Source organism: Pseudophryne corroboree, chromosome 4, assembly GCF_028390025.1.
Source record: "Pseudophryne corroboree isolate aPseCor3 chromosome 4, aPseCor3.hap2, whole genome shotgun sequence".
Lineage (NCBI taxonomy): Eukaryota > Metazoa > Chordata > Amphibia > Anura > Myobatrachidae > Pseudophryne > Pseudophryne corroboree.
In genome coordinates, this window is record NC_086447.1 from 207,501,809 (window position 1) to 207,522,955 (window position 21,147).

Here is a 21,147-nt window from a genome sequence, read left to right on the forward strand (position 1 = left end):
TGTGTCTCTCTGTGGTATACTTGGGGGAAAACTGTGTCTACAATTCCGTGTGTGTGTGTGTGTGTATGACACAGAGGATATTTTTTCTCAGGAAGAATCCATCCCATGTACACAGGAATGTACTGTCTTGTCTCAGATCCCTATGATTGAGCCTGAGTGGTTGACCTCCATTAAAGGAATGATCTCTCAGATTTCCACTAGGGTAGCACATACTGAGACAGAAACTCAGGTGTTAAAGAATTCTATGGCAGTTTGGTCAGGTTCTGTTCCTATTTCGGCAAGACCCCCTAGCATGTTCCCACAGAAACATGCACTTGCCCAGATTATGCAAGATGACATGGATACCAACTCTGATACAGCAGATGGTGATGGGGATGTGTTAAGGGGGGCAGCATCCCTTGCAAAGGGGATGCAGCTCATGATTGAGGCCATTAGAGATGTGTTAAACATTACTGACATGCCACCTGAGCAGGTTGAGGAGGCTTACTTTATTGACAATAAGACAGCCTCGCTAACCTTCCCTGCGTCTAAAGAATTAAACATTATATTTGAAAAATCCTGGGAAAACTCAGAGAAAAAATTCCATAACCCCAAAAGGGTTCTGGTTGCCTTTCCCTTCCCTGAGGAGGATCGGAAAAAGTAGGAAAACCCACCCATAGTTGACGCATCTGTCTCCAGACTGTCTAAAAAGGTTGTTTTACCTGTCCCTGGATCTACCGTGTTAAAAGAACCGGCTAATCGTAAGATTGAAACTACACTCAAATCCATATACACTGCTTTCGGGAGTGGCGTTAAGGCCCACCATTGCCTGTGCATGGATTTCTAAAGCCATAGTAAAGTGGTCAGGTACATTACTAGAGGATTTAGAAACAATGGATAGAAGTGACATTGAATTGTTTTTACGTAACATACAGGATTCTGCGGTGTTCATGGTGGAATCCATGAAGGACCTGGGAACGCTGACTGCACGGATATCTGCCATGTTGGTCTCGGCTCACAGGGGACTCTGGCTACGACAATGGTCTGCAGACGCGGAGTCCAGGAAAAGTGTGGATAACCTACCCTACACAGGTCAGGCTCTATTTGGGAAAGCATTGGATGCGTGGATTTCTACGGCAACTGCGGGTACGTCACCTTTCCTTCCCCCTGCTACACTTTCTTCGAGGAAACCTTTTTCACCAACTACATTGCAGTCCTTTCAGCCCGCTAGAACAAAAAGGTCCAAGCCTCATACCACGTTCTTTAGGGGTGGTCTTGCAAAATCCAAAAAGCCTACACCCGCAGGCTTTCAGGACCAGAAACCTGCTTCTGGTTCCTCAAAATCCTCAGCATGACGATGGACCGCACAGCCTGGAGGAAGGGCTGGTTGGTGCGAGACTCAGACGTTTCAGCAACGTCTGGGTGTCGTCTGGCCTGGATCCCTGGGTACAGGATATTGTGTCCCAGGGATACAGACTTGAGTTTCAAGAACTCCCGCCTCACCGATTCTTCAAATCAGGCTTGCCAGTTTTGCTGGCAGACAGGGCGATCCTACAGGATGCCATCCGAAAATTGGAAATGTCACAGGTCATTGTCCCAGTTACACCATGTTTGCAATGCAAGGGTTACTATTTGAACATTTTTGTGGTACCAAAACCGGATGGTTTGGTCAGACCTATTTTGAACTTGAAGTCGCTAAACCCTTACCTGAGGGAATTCAAATTCAAAATGGAGTCTCTGAGAGCGGTGATCTCAGGTCTGGAGGAGGGAGAGTTTCTGGTATCCCTGGATATCAAGGATGCGTACCTCCACATTCTGATTTGGCCGCCGCACCAGGCTTATCTCAGATTTGCACTGTTAGACAGTCACTATCAGTTTCAGGTATTGCCGTTCGGCCTCTCCACAGCACCGAGGGTGTTCACCAAGGTGATGTTCCCCCCGCAAACAGGGGGTGAACATAATCCCATATCTGGACGATCTACTGATAAAGGTGTCGTTCAGGGAGACATTGTTGCAGTCCATTGCTCTCACGACTCATCTGCTCAGGAAACACGGTTGGATCCTGTGCCTTCCAAAGTCACATTTGGAACTGACAAGGAGATTGTCTTTTCTGGGGATGATCCTCGACACGGAAGTGCAGAGGGTGTTTCTGCCAGAGGAGAAAGCATTGGTGATACAAGCAATGGTCCGGGATGTCCTGAAGCCAGCCCGGGTATTCGTTCATCAGTGCATTCGTTTTCTGGGGAAGATGGTTGCCTCCTACGAGGCTCTACAGTAGGGAAGGTATTATGCTCGGTCCTTCCAGCTGGATCTCCTGGACCAGTGGTTGGGATTTCACCTACACATGCACCTGAGGATACGTCTATCGCCGAAAGCCAGAATTTCACTCCTCTGGTAGCTGCAAATGTCTCACCTTCTGGAGGGCCACAGGTTCGGGATTCAGGACAGGATCCTTCTAACCACGGATGCAAGCCTCTGGGGCTGGGGCGCAGTCACTCAGGGAGAAGCCTTCCAAGGAAGATGGTCAAACCTGGAATCCAGTCTTCTGATAAGCATTATGGAACTAAGAGCCGTCTACATCGGTCTTCTCAGAGCGGCTCATCTTCTGCGAGATCGAGCCATTCAAGTGCAGTGTAACAACGGTAGCCTACATAAACCAACAGGGCGGAACGAGGAGCAGAGCTGCAATGTCAGAGGTAACAAGAATTATCCTCTTGGCAGAAAAACACGCGTTGGCGCTGTCAGCAATCTTCATTCCGGGAGTAGACAACTGGGAAGCGGACTTCCTCAGCAGACACGATCTCCATCCCGGAGAGTGGGGCCTCCATCCGGAGGTGTTCATGGAGGTGACAAATCTTTGTGGTGTACCTCAAATAGACATGATGGCCTCCTGTCTCAATAAGAAGCTTCGGAAGTACTGTTCCAGGTCGAGAGACCCACAAACAGTGTCGGTGGACGCCCTGGTGACTCCGTGGGTGTTCCAGTCAGTGTACGTGTTTCGTCCACTTCCACACATTCCAAGGATTCTAAAACTCATAAAGAGAACAAGAGTTCAGGCGATCCTCATTGCTCCGGACTGGCCAAGAAGGGCTTGGTACACAGATATTCTGGATCTACTGCTGGAAGATCCGATGCCTCTTCCTCTTCGGGAGGACCTGTTACAACAGGGGCCGTTCGCTTATCAAGACTTACCGCGGCTATGTTTGACGGAATGAAAGTTGAACGCCAGATATTAGCTCGGAAGGGCATTCTGAACAAAGTTATTCCTACCCTGATACAGGCTAGAAAATGAGTAACGTCTAAGCATTACCATCGCATTTGGAAGAAGTATGTCTCTTGGTGTGAATCCAAGAAGCTTCCTACGGTGGAGTTTCAACTGGGACGGTTTCTCCTCTTCCTGCAAGCAGGTGTGGATATGGGTCTGAGATTGGGATCCGTAAAGGTCCAGATTTCGTCCCTATCCATTTTCTTATAGAAACCACTGGCTTCCCTCTCTGAGGTTCAGACTTTTTTGAAAGGGGTTCTGCACATCTAGCCTCCCTTTGTGTCACTTACGGCACCCTGGGATCTTAACGTGGTTTTGCAGTTTCTCCAATCGGATTGGTTCGAGCCTCTACCGGAGGTTGAGGTCAAGTTTCTCACATGGAAGGCTGTCACTTTGTTGGCCTTAGCTTCTGCTAGACGTGTGTCGGAGTTGGGGGCTTTGTCTTGTAAGAGCCCCTACTTGATCTTCCATGAAGATAGGGCTGAGCTCCGGAAACGTCAGCAGTTTCTTCCTAAGGACGTTTCGGCTTTTCATATTAATCAACCTACTGTGGTGCCAGTGGCTACTGACTTCTCATTTACTTCAAAGTCCTTGGATGTGGTAAGGGCTCTGAAAATCTATGTGAAGAGGACTGCTCGTCACAGAAAATCGGTCTCTCGTTTTGTCCTGTATGATCCAAAGAAAATTGCGTGTCCTGATTCTAATGCTGTAGTACTGGTCGCACAGGTTAATTCATATTGAGTAAATAGCCCCCATTTTTATTATCAAGAACATGTTAGTATTATTCGTAACCTTTATTTGGGGGGTGCTACCACAGGCAAAATAAATCTACAAACGATAAGAAGAGAAAGGGTTCGAAATGCCCTATGGTGGTGCACACAATCTTATATTAAAATATAACTTTTATTGTAATATATGGTAAAACCAGCGAATATTAAAAGGAAAATAGAGTAGTGTAAATAAGAAAGAAATTGTGATTAAAAATGAAAATGCTGCGCAGTAGATGTCACCGGATTAGCGCATATATTGCTATTATTAAAATTTATAGATAGTCAAGAGTGTATTAGTATATATTTCCTGTATAACTGTAGTTCACGTTTACACTACGTTTCTGATGACTATAGAGGAACTCCTACAATAAACGTCTACATTTTCTAATCCCTCCCAGGATTTGAGGTATGAAACCGTTTAAAGAAGCAGGACCCCAGATGTCATTGTATATATAATGATGATAATACCCTAATAGCTTGCTGTGTGTAGTTATATCAACGAATATTCTCAATAAAGTAATCAACAATTGGTATGTGTTGTGCTTTCACTATATCACGGAATTGATGTCAAGACTCTATTAAACAACACCTGTATGCCCTCCTAAACTTCATGAATAATATTATATCCACTGAAAGAGAAACAGTAGCATTAAGATACAAATGTATCCACTACAAGAGAAACAGCAGCTGTCAGTTCGAAGATTTAGCTCTGGCAGTATCAAGCCTTTTGGTTGTCACAAGTAATAGATACAGTTATCCTGTTTTAATTGTAACATAATATGTGCTCATTTAAAGCTATAGTAGCTGCTGACAGTTGATAATCAGTAATCCCTTGTCACGATGTTACTATCACATTCTTTCCCTCAAAATCCCTATATGTTAGTATATGTTAATGATCCATATGAGATCATTTTAGTTTTTATCCCTCTGTATTGTAAGAGGAGATAATGAGGGCTCACTCCGTTCTTATCTGAGTGTAAGCTGATTAGTGATTCATACACTACTCATTTCTGTGTTTTAATGAACCGGAAGAGTGAATTTGCAATACTAGTTGAACCCACCAATACAGTCTGATGCCTTAATGTATTAGGCAACCTGTAATTCACTATTTTTTAGTATTTTTCAGTGTTTATTTTAGTATTTTTTCGGAGGGTTTCACCAACTCAGTGATCATATACCGTGTGCTGTGAATAGATCTGTGATTACTATGAAATCATTGTAAATGTGAACCTTGTCACTGATGTCCTAACACGTGCTCAACCCTTTATTTAATAATTTCTGATATAGGCACGTATATATATATATTAGATGTCAAGTAATATACCTATTAAGGCTTTATTATACAGCCTTATGGCCATTGTTCAACACAATTTACTACACACAGTATATTTTTTCATGCACAATTGGGTATAACATCAGCTTCTGGTTTTACTGCTTCCTATCTATAGTCCCCACGACTTGCATGGGTTAAACCACTCTCAACTTGAATATATGAAGTCCTTCCTAATCTAACATGATTGATGCATGTCTGGTGACTACCTAAAGTGCGCAGCTAGCCTGACGCACGCTTCGCTGTTCGCTTCATCAGAGGCAGAACCAGATTGTTTCCTGTTCTACCCTTAAATACCGGCGGTTACCGCAGTCCGCCAATAGGAGTTTCCTGTCATAATTGTATATCCAGTAGCATAATGCCACCTCACCTACTGACGTTCAGGTCACATGATCGGCCTTCACTGAGTTTTTACTATGCCGTCATTTCAGGTTATCTCAATCGCTTTCAGTTTGTCAGGCTAGATCATGACGTTCAGACCAGATCCTTCAAATGCCTATGCATGAAACGGGACCTCTAGCTCAATGTTAACATACATTCAAACCAATGCATCAGGCAGTATAAATCCCTAAGGACCCTATCAGTCTTTTATATGATTAATATATTTCATACAGATATTAGGTCTGTTAATCACTAAATGTATTAAAACCAAATTGGTTCATAGATCGGGAATTCTAGGTATTTTACAAGTCAGTGTATCTAATAATTTTAATATTTAATATTTTTAGTAATTTTAATATGACAAGTGACCCATATGATTTATGGCAAATTCCATGATTAAATAAAAATATATTCAAGGACGAATCTCATCAGGTAAGTATGTGTGTATCCATAGTTATATTTAAATAGAGCATAAGGTGAATAAAAAAAATGTCAAGGATATTGAATGAGTGCTCCTATTAGGGAGCAGTTGATAATTCCCAGTGACATCAATGAATTCAAAATAATCTTTCATATCCATAGAACGTATACCTAGCTTCACCAGCTAGGTTATAAAAATAAACTACAGTTGAGATAATAATATCAAGTCCAATTAATAATATGTGATACCCTGGTTGTATAAAAAGTAGTGTGCATAAACTAATGTGACTTGAGACAGAGTATCCAAAAAAGGAGAAGTGCAGAAGTGTACAGTGATAAGCGAAAAATTACTAACAGATAAATCCTATCCGTTTGACCATGTGAATCTCTGAAAATAACCATATGGATCTTGTGTTATTTATTTCTTCCCATCAAAGTGCTTGGTCTCATACTTCCCAGATATTTTGAGGCCAAGTTAATTAGTAGATCTATGGTTAAAAAGGAACGTAAAGTGATTACAAAATATATATGTAAAAATTGTGAGATAAATGCTCCCTATTGGGAGCAGATAGTGAATCCCCATAACGTGAATGATATTCGAGAATAGTCTCTCATAACTCTAGAAGAATTTCAGAATACTAGCTCCTTAGGCTACATTATGAAAATCAAACAAAAAAATAATGGTGACAATATCAAGTATAATTATTTATGTGCGACAGCCTCACTATTAGAGAATCGTGCACATGATCTCAAGTGAAATAAAACGTGATGACAGAACTAACCAAATAAATAAAATAAAATACAAAAGTTTAAAGTGAAGAAACAAGAATTGAAGCTGATCATAGATACTGTAATCTATTCCAATAATGTATGGAACCCCTCAGATATACTTAATTTGGGGTCATCCTAAGCATATACCATACAGATAAAGGGAAAATCCCTGATTATAGATTAGAAATAGATTTTTTAGGTCCATTTTTAAGAGTATATGACGCCCCTCAGATATGGATACACATGATTAAAATTATCCTAGGTGTACATTGGTTGCGTATAAGATACATAATAGTCCCTGATTTATAGGAAGGACATATAGTTGTTTTCTTCATTCAGTCCTTTTGGTGTAAGGGTGTCCATTAGGAAGATCAACCTGGTCTCTTGTTTGAGGAGCTCCCGATCAATGTCTCCTCCTCTAATATTCAAGGTAATTTTCTTCATCCCAAAAGCTGTCAGACTTCTAGAGTTGCCTTGATGATATTTTAAGAAATGTCGGGCCACTGGTGTGAGTGTCTTCATCAGTTCTTTGTCCCTTTTCGCATTTCTTATGCTTCCCAGATGTTCGAGTAGTCTTTTCTTCAGAGGTCTTTTAGTTTTCCCTATATAATTCTTGTTGCATGGGCAACTTAAATTATATATCACGGCAGGGGTTTCACAGTTGATGTACTCTCCAATATGCCAGACCCTGTGAAATTTATCCATATATTTTGTTGTATTAACCATAATCGAGCATGCTTTGCATGTGCCACACTCACTCGATCCTTTTTTACTATACAACGGTTTTTTAATGGTTTCCAGATGACTTTGGACTAACATGTCTCTGAGGTTTTTGGACCTTCTCCAATTAACAGTAATACTTCCCCCAGGATTGTTTCCAAATCCGGGTCAGTACGGAGAATTTCGTAGTGTTTCTGTAGGATCCCCCAAACATCCTGCCACTCCTGGCAGAATGTACCAATGAATCTGACTTTCTCCTCTTCCTTCTTTTTGATCTTTGGTATAAGTAGCTGATCTCTGGTGTATGTTCTCGTTTCCTGATAAGCTCATTTGACTGATCTCCTACTATATCCACGGGACCTGAGTCTGTTGCTCAACTGCTGAGCCCTCAGTTGAAAAGTGTCCTTTTCGGAACAGTTCCTCTTCATACGTAAGAACTCCCCTTTCGGCAATCCTTTTATCACTGGCGGGTGGTGGGAGCTCTTGTGGTGTAATATACTGTTTGTTGCCGTTTTTTTATGGAATAAATCTGAGGAGATGTGGCCATCCTCTTCTAGGGTCAATGTGACATCAAGAAAGTTGACCCTCTTCTCATCCTTCTCATATGTCAGCTTCAAATTGAAATTATTCGAATTGAGCTTTTTCATGAACTTCTCAAATGTTGGTTTGTCACCTCCCCAGATCTATAAATTTTAATAGTAGCAATATATGCGCTAATCCGGTGACATCTAGTGCGCAGCATTTTCATTTTTAATCACGATTTCTTTCTTATTTACACTACTCTATTTTCCTTTTAATATTCGCTGGTTTTATCATGTATTACAATAAAAGTTATATTTTAATATAAGATTGTGTGTCCTGCTTCTAAGCAGATGATCTCTCGCTGGATCAGGTTCACTATCCAGCATGCGTATTCTACGGCAGGATTGCCGTGTCCAAAATCTGTTAAGGCCCACTCTACTCATAAGGTGGGCTCTTCCTGGGCGGCTGCCCAGGGTGTCTCGGCTTTACAGCTTTGCCAAGCGGCTACTTGGTCGGGGTCGAACACGTTTGCTAATTTCTGCAAGGTCGATACTTTGGCCTCTGAGGACCTGAAGTTTGGTCAATTAGTTCTGCAGGAGCCTCCGCACTCTCCCTCCCGTTCTGGGAGCTTTGGTACATCCCCATGGTACTAATGTGGACCCCAGCATTCTCTAGGACGTAAGAGAAAATAGGATTTTAATTACCTACCGGTAAATCCTTTTCTCGTAGTCCGTAGAGGATGCTGGGCGCCCGCCCAGCACTTTGTTATCCTGCAGTAGTTACTTGATTCAGTATGACTTTGTGCTTAGTTAAGTAATGCGTTGTTACTTGGTTAAGTAATGTTTCAGCTATTGCTGAGTTTCAAGCTAGTTAGCGTGGGTTGCCTGTTGTGTGAGCTGGTATGAATCTCGCCACTATCTGTGTATTTCCTTCTCTCGAAGTATGTCCGTCTCCTCGGGCACAGTTTCTAGACTGAGCCTGGTAGGAGGTACATAGAGGGAGGAGCCAGCCCACACTCTCAAACTCTTAAAGTGCCAATGGCTCCTGGTAGACCCATCCTGGTATCCTGGTAGACCCCATGGTACTAATGTGGACCCCAGCATCCTCTACGGACTACGAGAAAAGGATTTACCGGTATTTAATTAAAATCCTATTTTTCATTGTCTCTGAATCCCATCCTAAACTTTCATCTCCAATTTCCACTGTTTATGTGGCTCCTGCTATTAAAACTACCCTGTCTCATCCATGATGTTCCCGAGAGGAACTTAAAGTCCCTCTTTGTCACAAAATATTCACAGATAGTCATCGTTGACCAGTATCTCTTCCACTCCCAGGATATAGTACATTGCGCTCCACAACAAATATCTAATGCAATGTACCTTTGATAAAAGTTCTTCCATTGGCCATGTCAGATTTTTGAATGTATCTACCCAATTCCAGCTAACTTTACATGCTTACCTATTTATTCCAAACATCTCCCATATCACTCCTTAAATTATTAGGGATCAGTCAAAAAGCCTTACTAAAAATATTTTTGTTTCATATAAACCCAATTTTGGAGAACAACATTTCATGTAGATAATTTTCTACTCTATTCAACTGGTTATGCTACCTACAATTCTGAAAAAAATCTTTCATCAAAGCTTTTGATAAGTCTTTATCCATGATCTCAGTTGAAGCTGGGCCAGTACAGGTGATCTGTAAAGGCCCATATACACGGCCGATTTGGGGAGAGATGTGTACTGAGCGGTTCACTCAGCACACATCTCTCCCCCCACGGAGCACAGCACGATGTGTGCTGAGCGTGCGGGGGGGAGACGGGGGGGGGGGGGGGGGGGGCGCTCATTTCACCCAGCAGGTGAAGTGAGCAACCTGCTAGATTGGCTCTAGCACCAGCGATAGCGATGCGCGGGGCTGCGCATCGCTATCGCTGTGGGGGGTACACACGGAGAGATCGCTGCTTAAAATCTAAGCAATCTAGTCAGATTGCTTAGATTTTAAGCAGCGATCGCTCCGTGAGTACCCCGCTTAACAGGTGGGCTCCTCTTGTTTATTACCCTAGTATACCTTATATCTCGATCAATGCTCCCTCATATCTTTCCCATTGTTACACCACTTTCTCTCCTATCTATACTCACTGCCCCCTAAAATAGCTACCTCCATTGTTCCTGACACTTATTTTTTGACAGGCCATTCTGTTACAACGCCACACTGTGCCTTGCTGTCAGATAGACTGTACAGTCAGACTGCATAAAAAACTACATGAGGCTAATAACTTTCTGAGGGGCTGCAATAACAGTTGAAGATAGCATAGCTAGAACCACTGGACAATGTATATCTCCATATCAGATTTTTGTGTGCAATTGAATTATGTTCCCTTGCACTTGGAAATGCAAATCAGGGAAAAGCAATATTTATAGGAATGCAGTAAGGGTATCACAATTAGATGTGACTGTGTCCCCAGATACATCTTTGAAAAGCATATCCTGGAGATACTGAAGTGCTTGGGATGATATTGATAACTATCAGTGTATTCTGATTAGATTGTCATGTATCAATCTCTCCAGCTGATACTTATCAAAAAATATATTACTGTGATTGCAGCTATATTTTAGCATTCCTATGGGATCATCTCCATTCAGGGGAGAGGAAAGCAAAGCCTGTGCACTCTGCAACCGCAATGGGGGTTTTGAATTCTGGATTTTCTAGATTGCACGGTGTCAGCTGGGAATCATCACGAGAGAACAGGAAGAGTTTAAAACTCTCATTTACCTGGTGCTCTGGGCACTGATGCTGGACAGCGGCCAGTGAGTAGGCTACAGAGTGATTAGTGCTAGGGCCCGACTGTATAACCATGCTAGGAAGCATGGCAGGAGATGGCTGCACTCCAGGGCACTGACTGTATAACCATGCTAGGAAGCATGGCAGGAGATGGCTGCACTCCAAGGCAGCAGAATGAACTCTAGAGACTTTGGTGCTGGGTTGTTTGAGTACACCTGTTTTATTACTAGGTCTGTTTTTTCCATGCTATTGTCTGTATTTGCGAAACTGCAGTGTCTGCCTCCAGTAAAAGACTCTGTTACACCGGGAACGTGCCTGTCATGTGTTCTTATTTCCCAAACCGTGTTACACTATCTATTTACATGTCATATTTGCCATTTGGTCTACTACAGCAAAGGAAATTCCCATTTGATTATTAAAGGTGTTGCAGTATATGTTTTTCATTACACTTATTAATGACTGCCAAGACAGTGTTTTCTTGTGTATATTATACACTACATTACATTATTGCATTGTGGTATTACTTCATGCTAGGTGTCCCCACCCCCTCCCCTGCTCTCATTCACTACCACCACCTTGTTCCAGTGGCACCCAGACACTCACTCTCTCCAGGGGAGTTGAGATGGGGGTGGGTCATTGGCTAAGGAGGACATGGTCCCCCCGTGTAGCTGCCTGCTCCCCGTGCACAACTGCAACTAGGAGGGGACATTAGGCTGAGTTTGTGTGCATTCAAGCGGACGTCTCTCTCCCTATAGGTGTCAACTGCTGTGGGAGAGACCCTACCTCATACAGATCACATTCACCATCGCCCCTCCACATTCTCTTTTACCACTCTAGCAGCACCCAGATAGGAAGAAGGAGGATTGTGACACATGCCCCCCGAGCTCCCTGCTTACTCCTGCTATGGGGAGCATAAAGCAGAATCTGGAACAATGGAGAAGGTCTGTGTGCCCCCTTCAGGGCTAGTGCCCGGAGGCGACTGCCTTCCATTGTCTCCTGTATTTATTCCCCTGCATTGTGTATAGAGTTTTAGCATGCACTACGAACAGTGACAAGCCGCAGCGCTACGCTATATTACGCTGTCATATAATGTCAAGTCTGTGTTGTCCACCCCAAGTGATATTTTGTCTGATCTGTGCGCAGTTGAACCGGACGTTCGTTGTGTGCCCACTAAGTAATGTTGGACGAATTTTGTCTGAAATGTCAAATTTACAGAAGAAAATTTCTACAAGTCTGGCAGCTTTTAGAGATCATAATGAAGATATCATATACAAAGCAAGTCTGTATACTTTGTTACAATTTACATAGTATGTACAGCACTGACTTTCTCTTTTTCTCTGACAGATGAACTTAATGGAACTAAGAAACTGCCTTACGAAACACACCATAATAGTTCGAGGAGAAAGCGTTTCCAAGCCTCTGACCTGCTCCCAAGCGTCTGAAGGGAGAGATGCTTTCACAAAAGTAATGTCACCATATAAATAAGCCAAATAATACTGCTTCACTATGATCTGTATGAGTCACTTGTATTTCCTTACAACAGTTACACATTAGCGGCATCCCATCCACCAGAATGCTGGCAGCGGGGCGAGCGCTAAGAGTCCCACTTGTGGACACCCACGAGTGGGAATAGCCCTGGTGCGCCGGGATTCCGTCTGTCGGCATTATCGGCTGTTGGGATCCTGACCGCCTGGGATCCTGAAAGACGATATTTTAACTGTGACTGGTTCTTCTGACAATAGCCCTTGTCTTAGTTCTGAATGAATAAGACATTGCCTATCATGTACTGGCATCTCCCATAGGTAGTTACTAGGGTATGGTTCATTGGGTTGACCAGAAATAGGTCAACAGTCAACAGGTCGACCCCATATCGCCAACATGCACTAGGTCAAAAGGTTGAAAGGATCAATAGGTCAACATAAAAAAGATAGACACCATAAAAGGTAGACAAGTACAAAAGGTTGACACATTGAAAAGGTCGACATAAGAATGATCGATACAAGAAAGGTTGACACAAGGGTCATTTTGCATGTTTAACCACACATAAGCCATATTAGTAAAACTAATGGTTACTATTCCCAATCGCAGTTCACGTGAATCGTAAATGTAGAAAAATTCTAAAAACTTGTGTTGACCATTGTCATGTCGACCATTTGAACCCGTGAACCTTTTGAAACTGTCGATCTTTAACATATCGACCTTATGTACCTGTCGACCTTGTGCATGTCAACCATATGGGTAGACCTATTAACTGTTGACCTATCATCTGGAACCCAGTTATTCTTGGGTAATAGAGTTAAACGTGGAAACTCTCTAACCCTTTTTTCATGCATCAGTGCAATAACCTTGTCATTTTCTTCTTTCTATCAGAAAGAACTAACTGAACACAACAATTGAGGAAGACTAAAATTATATTTCTCTGACGTCCTAGTGGATGCTGGGAACTCCGTAAGGACCATGGGGAATAGACGGGCTCCGCAGGAGACTGGGCACTCTAAAAGAAAGATTAGGTACTATCTGGTGTGCACTGGCTCCTCCCTCTATGCCCCTCCTCCAGACCTCAGATAGAATCTGTGCCCGGCCAGAGCTGGGTGCTCCTAGTGGGCTCTCCTGAGCTTGCTAGAAAGAAAGTATTTGTTAGGTTTTTTAATTTCAGTGAGATCTGCTGGCAACAGACTCACTGCTACGTGGGACTGAGGGGAGAGAAGCAAACCTACCTGCGTGCAGCTAGCTTGTGCTTCTTAGGCTACTGGACACCATTAGCTCCAGAGGGTTCGAACACAGGGCCTGACCTCGATCGTCCGTTCCCGGAGCCGCGCCGCCGTCCCCCTTGCAGAGCCAGAAGACAGAAGAAGGAGATGAAATCGGCGGCAGAAGACTCCGGTCTTCATTAAGGTAGCGCACAGCACTGCAGCTGTGCGCCATTGCTCCCACAGCACACCACACACTCCGGTCACTGTAGGGTGCAGGGCGCTGAGGGGGGGGCGCCCTGGGCAGCAATAAAAATACCTTTGGCATAAAAATACACATAATACAGTCTGTGACTGTATATGTGTAAAACCCCCGCCATTTTTAGTCAGAAACAGGACAGAAGCCCGCCGCTGAGGGGGCGGGGCCTTCTTCCTCAGCACACCAGCGCCATTTTCTCTTCACAGCTGCGCTGGAAGGAAGCTCCCCAGGCTTTCCCCTGCAGTATCCTGGTACACAAAGGGTGAAAAGAGAGGGGGGGGGGCACATAAATTTAGGCGCAAAAATTGTATATACAGCAGCTACTGGGTAAACACTGAGTTGTAGTGTAATCCCTGGGTTATATAGCGCTGGGGTGTGTGCTGGCATACTCTCTCTCTGTCTCTCCAAAGGGCCTTGTGGGGGAACTGTCCTCAAATAGAGCATCCCCTGTGTCTGTGGTGTGTCGGTATGCGTGTGTTGACATGTCTGAGGTAAAAGGCTCCTCTAAGGAGGTGATAGAGCGGATATGTGTGTGAGAGGGTGTCTCCGTCGACAACGCCGACACCTGTTTGGATATGTGTAAGTGCTAAGGTGAATTTATTGCACAAATGGTTAGGGAACAGACAGGAAATCTACCCATGTCTGTCCCTATGTCACAGAGACCTTCAGAGTCTCACAATGCTCACTATCCAAAATAACAAACACTGGTATCGACACGGAATTTAACTCCACTGTCGACTACGATAATGCAAAGTTACAGCCAAGATGGCTAGAAGGTATTCAATATATGATTATTGAAATAAAAGATGATTTGCATATCACTGATGACTCATCTGTCCCTGACACGAGAGTACACATGTTTAAGGGGAAGAATGCTGAGGTAAATTTCCCTCCTCTCATGAGGAAAAAGAGTGGGAATCTCCAGACAAGAGACGGCAGCTTCCCACAAGAGAATTCTCAGGCTGTATCCTTTCCCCACTAGGGCCAGGATGTGTTGAGAATCTTCCCCTAGGGTGTCCTGTTTGCACAGACGGTAGCACTTGCTATTCTCAGGGATCCTGCAGATAGCGTGCACATTCTAAGTATACTACCCAGACCGGCGATTGTGTCGGCATGGGTTTATAGCGCTGTGGCAGCGTGGACAGGTACCTTATCAGCAGAGATTGAGACCCTAGTAAATATATTAAAGATGCTGTCTTAAGTGATAGATATATAGTTATAAAGCATGCCCAAAGAGACATGAGTATACGGGGTCCTAGAGTCAAAGCTATGTCGATCTCTGCTTGACGTGTCCTGTAGAATATGCATTGGACAGATGATGCCGACTTAAGAGGCATATGGAAGGCTGAGGATTGTGTGGAGAAGGGTTCTCGGGCCTGGTCTCCACAGCTATAGCTGGTAATTCTGCTAGTTCGCCTTATATTACTGCACAGCCTAAGAAAGCACGACATTATTAAATGCAGCCTTTCGAATAAAGAAACAAGAAAGTCTGAGGTGCGTCCTTTCTTGTCAGAGCCGGGATCAACACAGCTAGTTCCCAGGAACAGAAGTCCTCCCCGGCCCCTACAAAAATCCACCTATGCCACTGGGGCTCCACAGGCAGAGGTAGGCCCGGTGGGGACACGCCTTCGTAAGTTCAGCCACAAGTGGGTTCACTCCCTGTTAGGTCCCTGGGCAATAGATATTGTGTCTCAGGGATACAAGCTGGACTGTGAGAAGATGCCCCCTCACCGACGGCCCTGCGGGCTTCCCCCCAAGAGAGGGAGCCAGTGTTAACTGCAATTCACAAATTGTATCTTTAACAGGTGGTGGTCAAGGGTCCCCTCCTTCAACAAGAGGGTGTTATTATTCGACCATGTTGTAATCCCGAAACCAGACGGTTCGGTCAGACCCATATTGAATTAAAAATCCCTGAACATATACCTGAGAAGGTTCAAGTTCAAGATGGAATCGCTAAGAGCGGTCAGGGCAAGCCTAAAAAGAGGGAGACTTTATCGTGAATCGGGTCATAAGGGATGCATTCCTTCATGTCCCCATTTATCCACCTCATTAGGCGTACCTCAGAATTGCGGTACGGGATTGTCATAACCGAGGTAATGGCGGATATGATTGTGCTCCTGCGGAAGCAAGGTGTCACTATTATCACGTACTTGGACGATCTCCTCATACAAGCGAGATCAAGAGAGCAGTTGCTGAACAGCGTATCACTTTCTCTGGAAGGGTAACGGCAACACGGCTGGATTCTATATATTCCAAAGTCGCAGTTGGTTCCTACAGCTCATCTGCCTCTCCTAGGCACGATCCTAGACACAGACCAGAAAAGGGTTTATCTCCCAATAGAGAGAGCTCAGGAGCTCATGACGCTGGTCAGGAATCTATTAAAACCAAAACAGGTGTCAGTGCATCACTGCACTCGAGTCCTGGGAAGGATGGTGGCATCATACGAGGCCATCCCCTTAGGCAGGTTCCATGCGAGGACCTTCCAATGGGACTTACTGGACAAGTGGTCCGGATCACCTCTTCAGATGCATCGGTTAATCACCCTATCCCCCAGGGCCAGGGTGTCTCTCCTGTGGTGGCTGCAGAGTGCTCACCTTCTCGAGGGCCGCAGATTCGGCATTCAGGACTGGATCCTGGTGACCACGGATGCAAGCCTCCGAGGGTGGGGGGCAGTTACACAGGGAAGAAATTTCCAAGGTCTGTGGTCAAGTCAACAGACTTGCCTCCACATCAATATCCTGGAACTAAGGGCCATATACAACGCCCTAAGTCAAGCGGAGACCCTGCTTCGCGACCAACCGGTTCTGATCCAGTCAGACTGCAGGGGTTCATGTAAACCGCCAAGGCGGCACAAGGAGCAGGGTGGCGAGGGTAGAAGCCACCAGAATTCTTCGCTGGGCGGAGAATCAAGTAAGCGCACTGTCAGCAGTGTTCATTCCGGGAGTGGACAACTGGGAAGCAGACTTCCTCAGCAGGCACGACCTCCTTCCCGGGAAAGTGGGGACTTCATCATTGCAAATTGATGGGAACTGCCTCAGGTGGACTAGATGGCGTCCCACCTCAATAAAAAGCTAAAAAAGGTTTTAAGCCGGGTCAAGGGACCCTCAGGTGATAGCTGTGGTCGCACTAGTAACACCGTGGGTGTTCCAGTCGGTCTATGTATTCCCTCCTCTTCCTCTCATACCCAAGGGCTGAGAATTGTAATAAGTGGAGGAGTGAGAAGAATATTCTTTGCTCCGAATTGGCCAAGAAGGACTCGGTACCCGGAGCTGCAAGAAATGCTCTCAGAGGACTCAGGCCTTCTGCCTCTCAGACAGGACATGTTGCAACAGGGGCCCTGTCTGTTCCAAGACTTACCGCGGCTGCATTTGACGGCATGGCGGTTGAACGCCGGATCATAGCGGAAAAGGGCATTCCGGATGCAGTTATTCCTACGCTGATAAAGGCTAGGAAAGACGTGACAGCAAGACTTTTTCACTGTATATAGCGAAAATAGGTTGCTTGGTGTGAGGCCGGGAAGGCCCTACAGAGGAATTCCAGCGGGGTCGATTCCTGCACTTCCTACAATCAGGAGTGACTATGGGCCTAAAATTAGGATCCATAAAGGTCCAGATTTCGGCCCTATCCATTTTCTCTCAAAAAGAACTGGCTTCACTGCCTGAAGTTCAGACGTGGTTCCGGGGGTGCTGCATATTCAGCCTCCTTTTGTGCCACCGGTGGCACCTTGGGATCTTAACGTTGTGTTGGATTTCCTGAAATCCCACTGGTTTGAGCCACTTAAGACCGTGGAGCTAAAATATCTCACGTGGAAAGTGGTCATGCTATTGGCCTTAGCTTCGGCTAGGCGTGTGTCAGAACTGGCGGTTTTGTCATGTAAAAGCCCTTATCTGATCTTCCATATGGACAGGGCAGAATTGAGGACTCGTCCCCAATTTCTCCCTAGGGTGGTATCATCGTTTCATTTGAACCAGCCTATTGTGGTGCCTGCGGCTACTAGGGACTTGGAGGATTCCAAGTTGCTGGACGTAGTCCGGGCTTTGAAAATTTATGTTTCCAGAACGGCGGGAGTCAGAAAGTCTGACTCGCTGTTTATTCTGTATGCAGCCAACAAGGTTGGCGCTCCTGCTTCGAAGCAGACTATTGCTCGCTGGATCTATAGCACGATTCAGCTGGTTCACTCTGCGGCTGGATTGCCGCAGAGTGAACCAGCTGAATCGTGGTGAAATGGTGAAAATGGTGAAAGCCCATTCCACAAGGAAGGTGGGCTCTTCTTGGGCGGCTGCCCAAGGGGTCTCGGCTGTACAGCTTTGCCGAGCTGCTACTTGGTCGGGGTCAAACAAGTTTGCTAAGTTCTACAAGTTTGATACCCTGGCTGAGGAGGACCTTGAGTTTGCTCATGCGGTGCTGCAGAGTCATCCGCACTCTCCCGCCCGTTTGGGAGCTTTGGTATAATCCCCATGGTCCTTACGGAGTTCCCAGCATCCACTAGGACGTCAGAGAAAATAAGACTTTACTCACCGGTAATTCTATTTCTCGTAGTCCGTAGTGGATGCTGGGCGCCCGTCCCAAGTGCGGACTCTCTGCAATACATGTATATAGTTATTGCTTTTCTAAAGGGTTATTGTTATGAGCCATCCATTAAATGAGGCTCAGTTGTTGTTCATACTGTTAACTGGGTATGGTTATCACAAGTTGTACAGTGTGATTGGTGTGGCTGGTATGAGTCTTACCCTGGATTCCAAATTCTTTCCTTGTTGTGTCAGCTCTTCCGGGCACAGTTTCCCTAACTGAGGTCTGGAGGAGGGGCATAGAGGGAGGAGCCAGTGCACACCAGATAGTACCTAACCAGTCTCCTGCGGAGCCCGTCTATTCCCCATGGTCCTTACGGAGTTCCCAGCATCCACTACGGACTACGAGAAATAGAATTACCGGTGAGTAAATTCTTATTTTAAATAAAATGTATATACTGTATTCTATATGTTTCAAGTAGAGATGAGCGGGTTCGGTTCTCCGAGATCCGAACCCCCCGAACTTCACCCATTTTACACGGTTCAGAGGCAGCCTCGGATCTTCCCGCCTTGCTCGGTTAACCCGAACGCTCCCGAACGTCATCATCCCGCTGTCAGATTCTCGCGAGATTCGTATTCTATATAAAGAGCTGCGCGTCGCCGCCATTTTCACTCGTGCATTGGAGATTGAACGGAGAGGACGTGGCTGCATTCTCTCCCTGAAAAGCTCCATAATCTGTGCTCAGTGTGCTGCAAATATCTGTGCTCAGTGTGCTGAAAATATCTACGTTCTCTGCCTGAAAACGCTCCATATCTGTGCTCAGTGTGCTGCAAATATCTGTGCTCAGTGTGCTTTATTGTGGGGACTGGGGACCACCAGTATATAATTATACTTATAGTAGTACAGTACAGTAGGCCATTGCTGTAGCTTGCAGCTCTGTGTCACTGCAAGTGTCCATTCCATATCTGTGCAGCATTTTTGTGAGCAGTATATATAGTATTACAGTGCAGCATTTTGGTGACCCAAAACTATATAGTTGTGTACAGTAGGCCATTGCTGTATCTTGCAGCTCTGTGTCACTGCAAGTATCCATTCCATATATGTGCAGCATTTTTGTGAGCAGTATATATAGTATTACAGTGCAGCATTTTGGTGACCCAACAGTATATAGTTGTGTACAGTAGGCCATTGCTGTATCTTGCAGCTCTGTGTCACTGCAAGTATCCATTCCATATCTGTGCAGCATTTTTGTGAGCAGTAAATATAGTATTACAGTGCAGCATTTTGGTGACCCAACAGTATATAGTTGTGTACAGTAGGCCATTGCTGTATCTTGCAGCTCTGTGTCACTGCAAGTATCCATTCCATATCTGTGCTGCATTATTGTGAGCTGTATATAGTAGGACAGTGCAGCATTTTGGTGACCAGCAGTATACATATATAGTACAGTACAGTAGGCCATTGCTCTATCTTGCAGCTCTGTGTCACTTCTAGTATCCTGATCAGTGCTCAATATCTGCTGCATTGTTGTGACCAGTATGTATACTGTACTGTGCGACTTGTGTTATACACCTGGTGATTATACATCCTGTAATCTGTACTGAGCAATGTGTGAGATACACCTGGGGATTATACACCCTATATACTGTACTGTGTGATGCGTGAGATACACCTGGGGATTATACACCCTATATTATTATTATTATCTTCTATTTATATGGCGCCACAAGAGTTCTGCAGCGCCCAATTACAGAGTACATAAATAATCAAAGAGGAAAACAGCAACTTACAGTTGATGACAGTATAGGACAAGTACAGGGTAAATACACATAGTTACATCAGCAGATGACACTGGAATAAGTATCAGGTGGCAGAAGACTGCTGGATGTGGTGCAGTTGAAGATTATTAAAGTAAGACAAAGGATAAGCACATGAGGGAAGAGGGCCCTGCTCGTGAGAGCTTACAATCTAAAGGGGAGGGGTAGACAGACATGGGTGACACAGATGGGGTACATAGAGAACGTGGAACAGAGGGTTAGGATGAGATTTGGCTGGGTTTGGTGAAGAAGTGGACCCCCAGAAGGCACAAATCAATACTTAACATTGCAACATTATACTGGGCTATGCAGGAAAAAATTAAAAATAGGGGAAAGTAAAAAATAAAATAAAAAAAGAATCGATAACTTCTACCGCTTTCAGAAAGATCAATGGAAGCTGAAATAATGGACAACTACCTTATGGAACTCAGATACAGTATACCAAACAGTACTTAGCAGAGTTAGGAATGAGTGCTTATAAAAAAATACAGTAACATTTTGTCATAATATTTCAGAAACTGCATGGCTGGTCTCTTGCACTCTTTTGCTCTAATACACCACCTGCTTTAGGATTTATAATCAAAAACATTATGTCTCCATAATCCCAAAAACGTCAGTCTTCTTGGAAAGTGGTTTGTTCCTTTGTAAGGGAAAGAGAACAAACGTTCTCAAACAACGGTTTCTCAATTTCTTTTTCCTCTGGGAAGGGACTGTGGATTTGCAGGAATATCTGAGAATTTCTGTAATCAGAACGCAGCGACTTTCTACAAATGTTTACAAATAATTCCAGTGATTTTGTCATTTTCTTCCAGTGATTTGGACCAATAATACCATTGATTAGAACGAATAATTCCAGTGATTTTGTCATTTTCTTCCAGTGATTTGGACCAATAATACCATTGATTAGAACGAATAATTCCAGTGATTTTGTCA

General features: G+C 44.4%; 1 protein-coding gene across 1 annotated transcript in view; it reads left to right on the forward strand.

Moving 5' to 3' along the window:
* The window catches only part of MYO7B (myosin VIIB), a 501,657-nt gene that overhangs the window by 188,355 nt on the left and 292,155 nt on the right, over positions 1-21,147 (forward strand). The window contains exon 11 of the mRNA XM_063915865.1: positions 12,284-12,403. Coding sequence (XP_063771935.1) covers positions 12,284-12,403 — 120 coding nt within the window. The remainder of the gene's footprint in view (positions 1-12,283; positions 12,404-21,147) is intronic.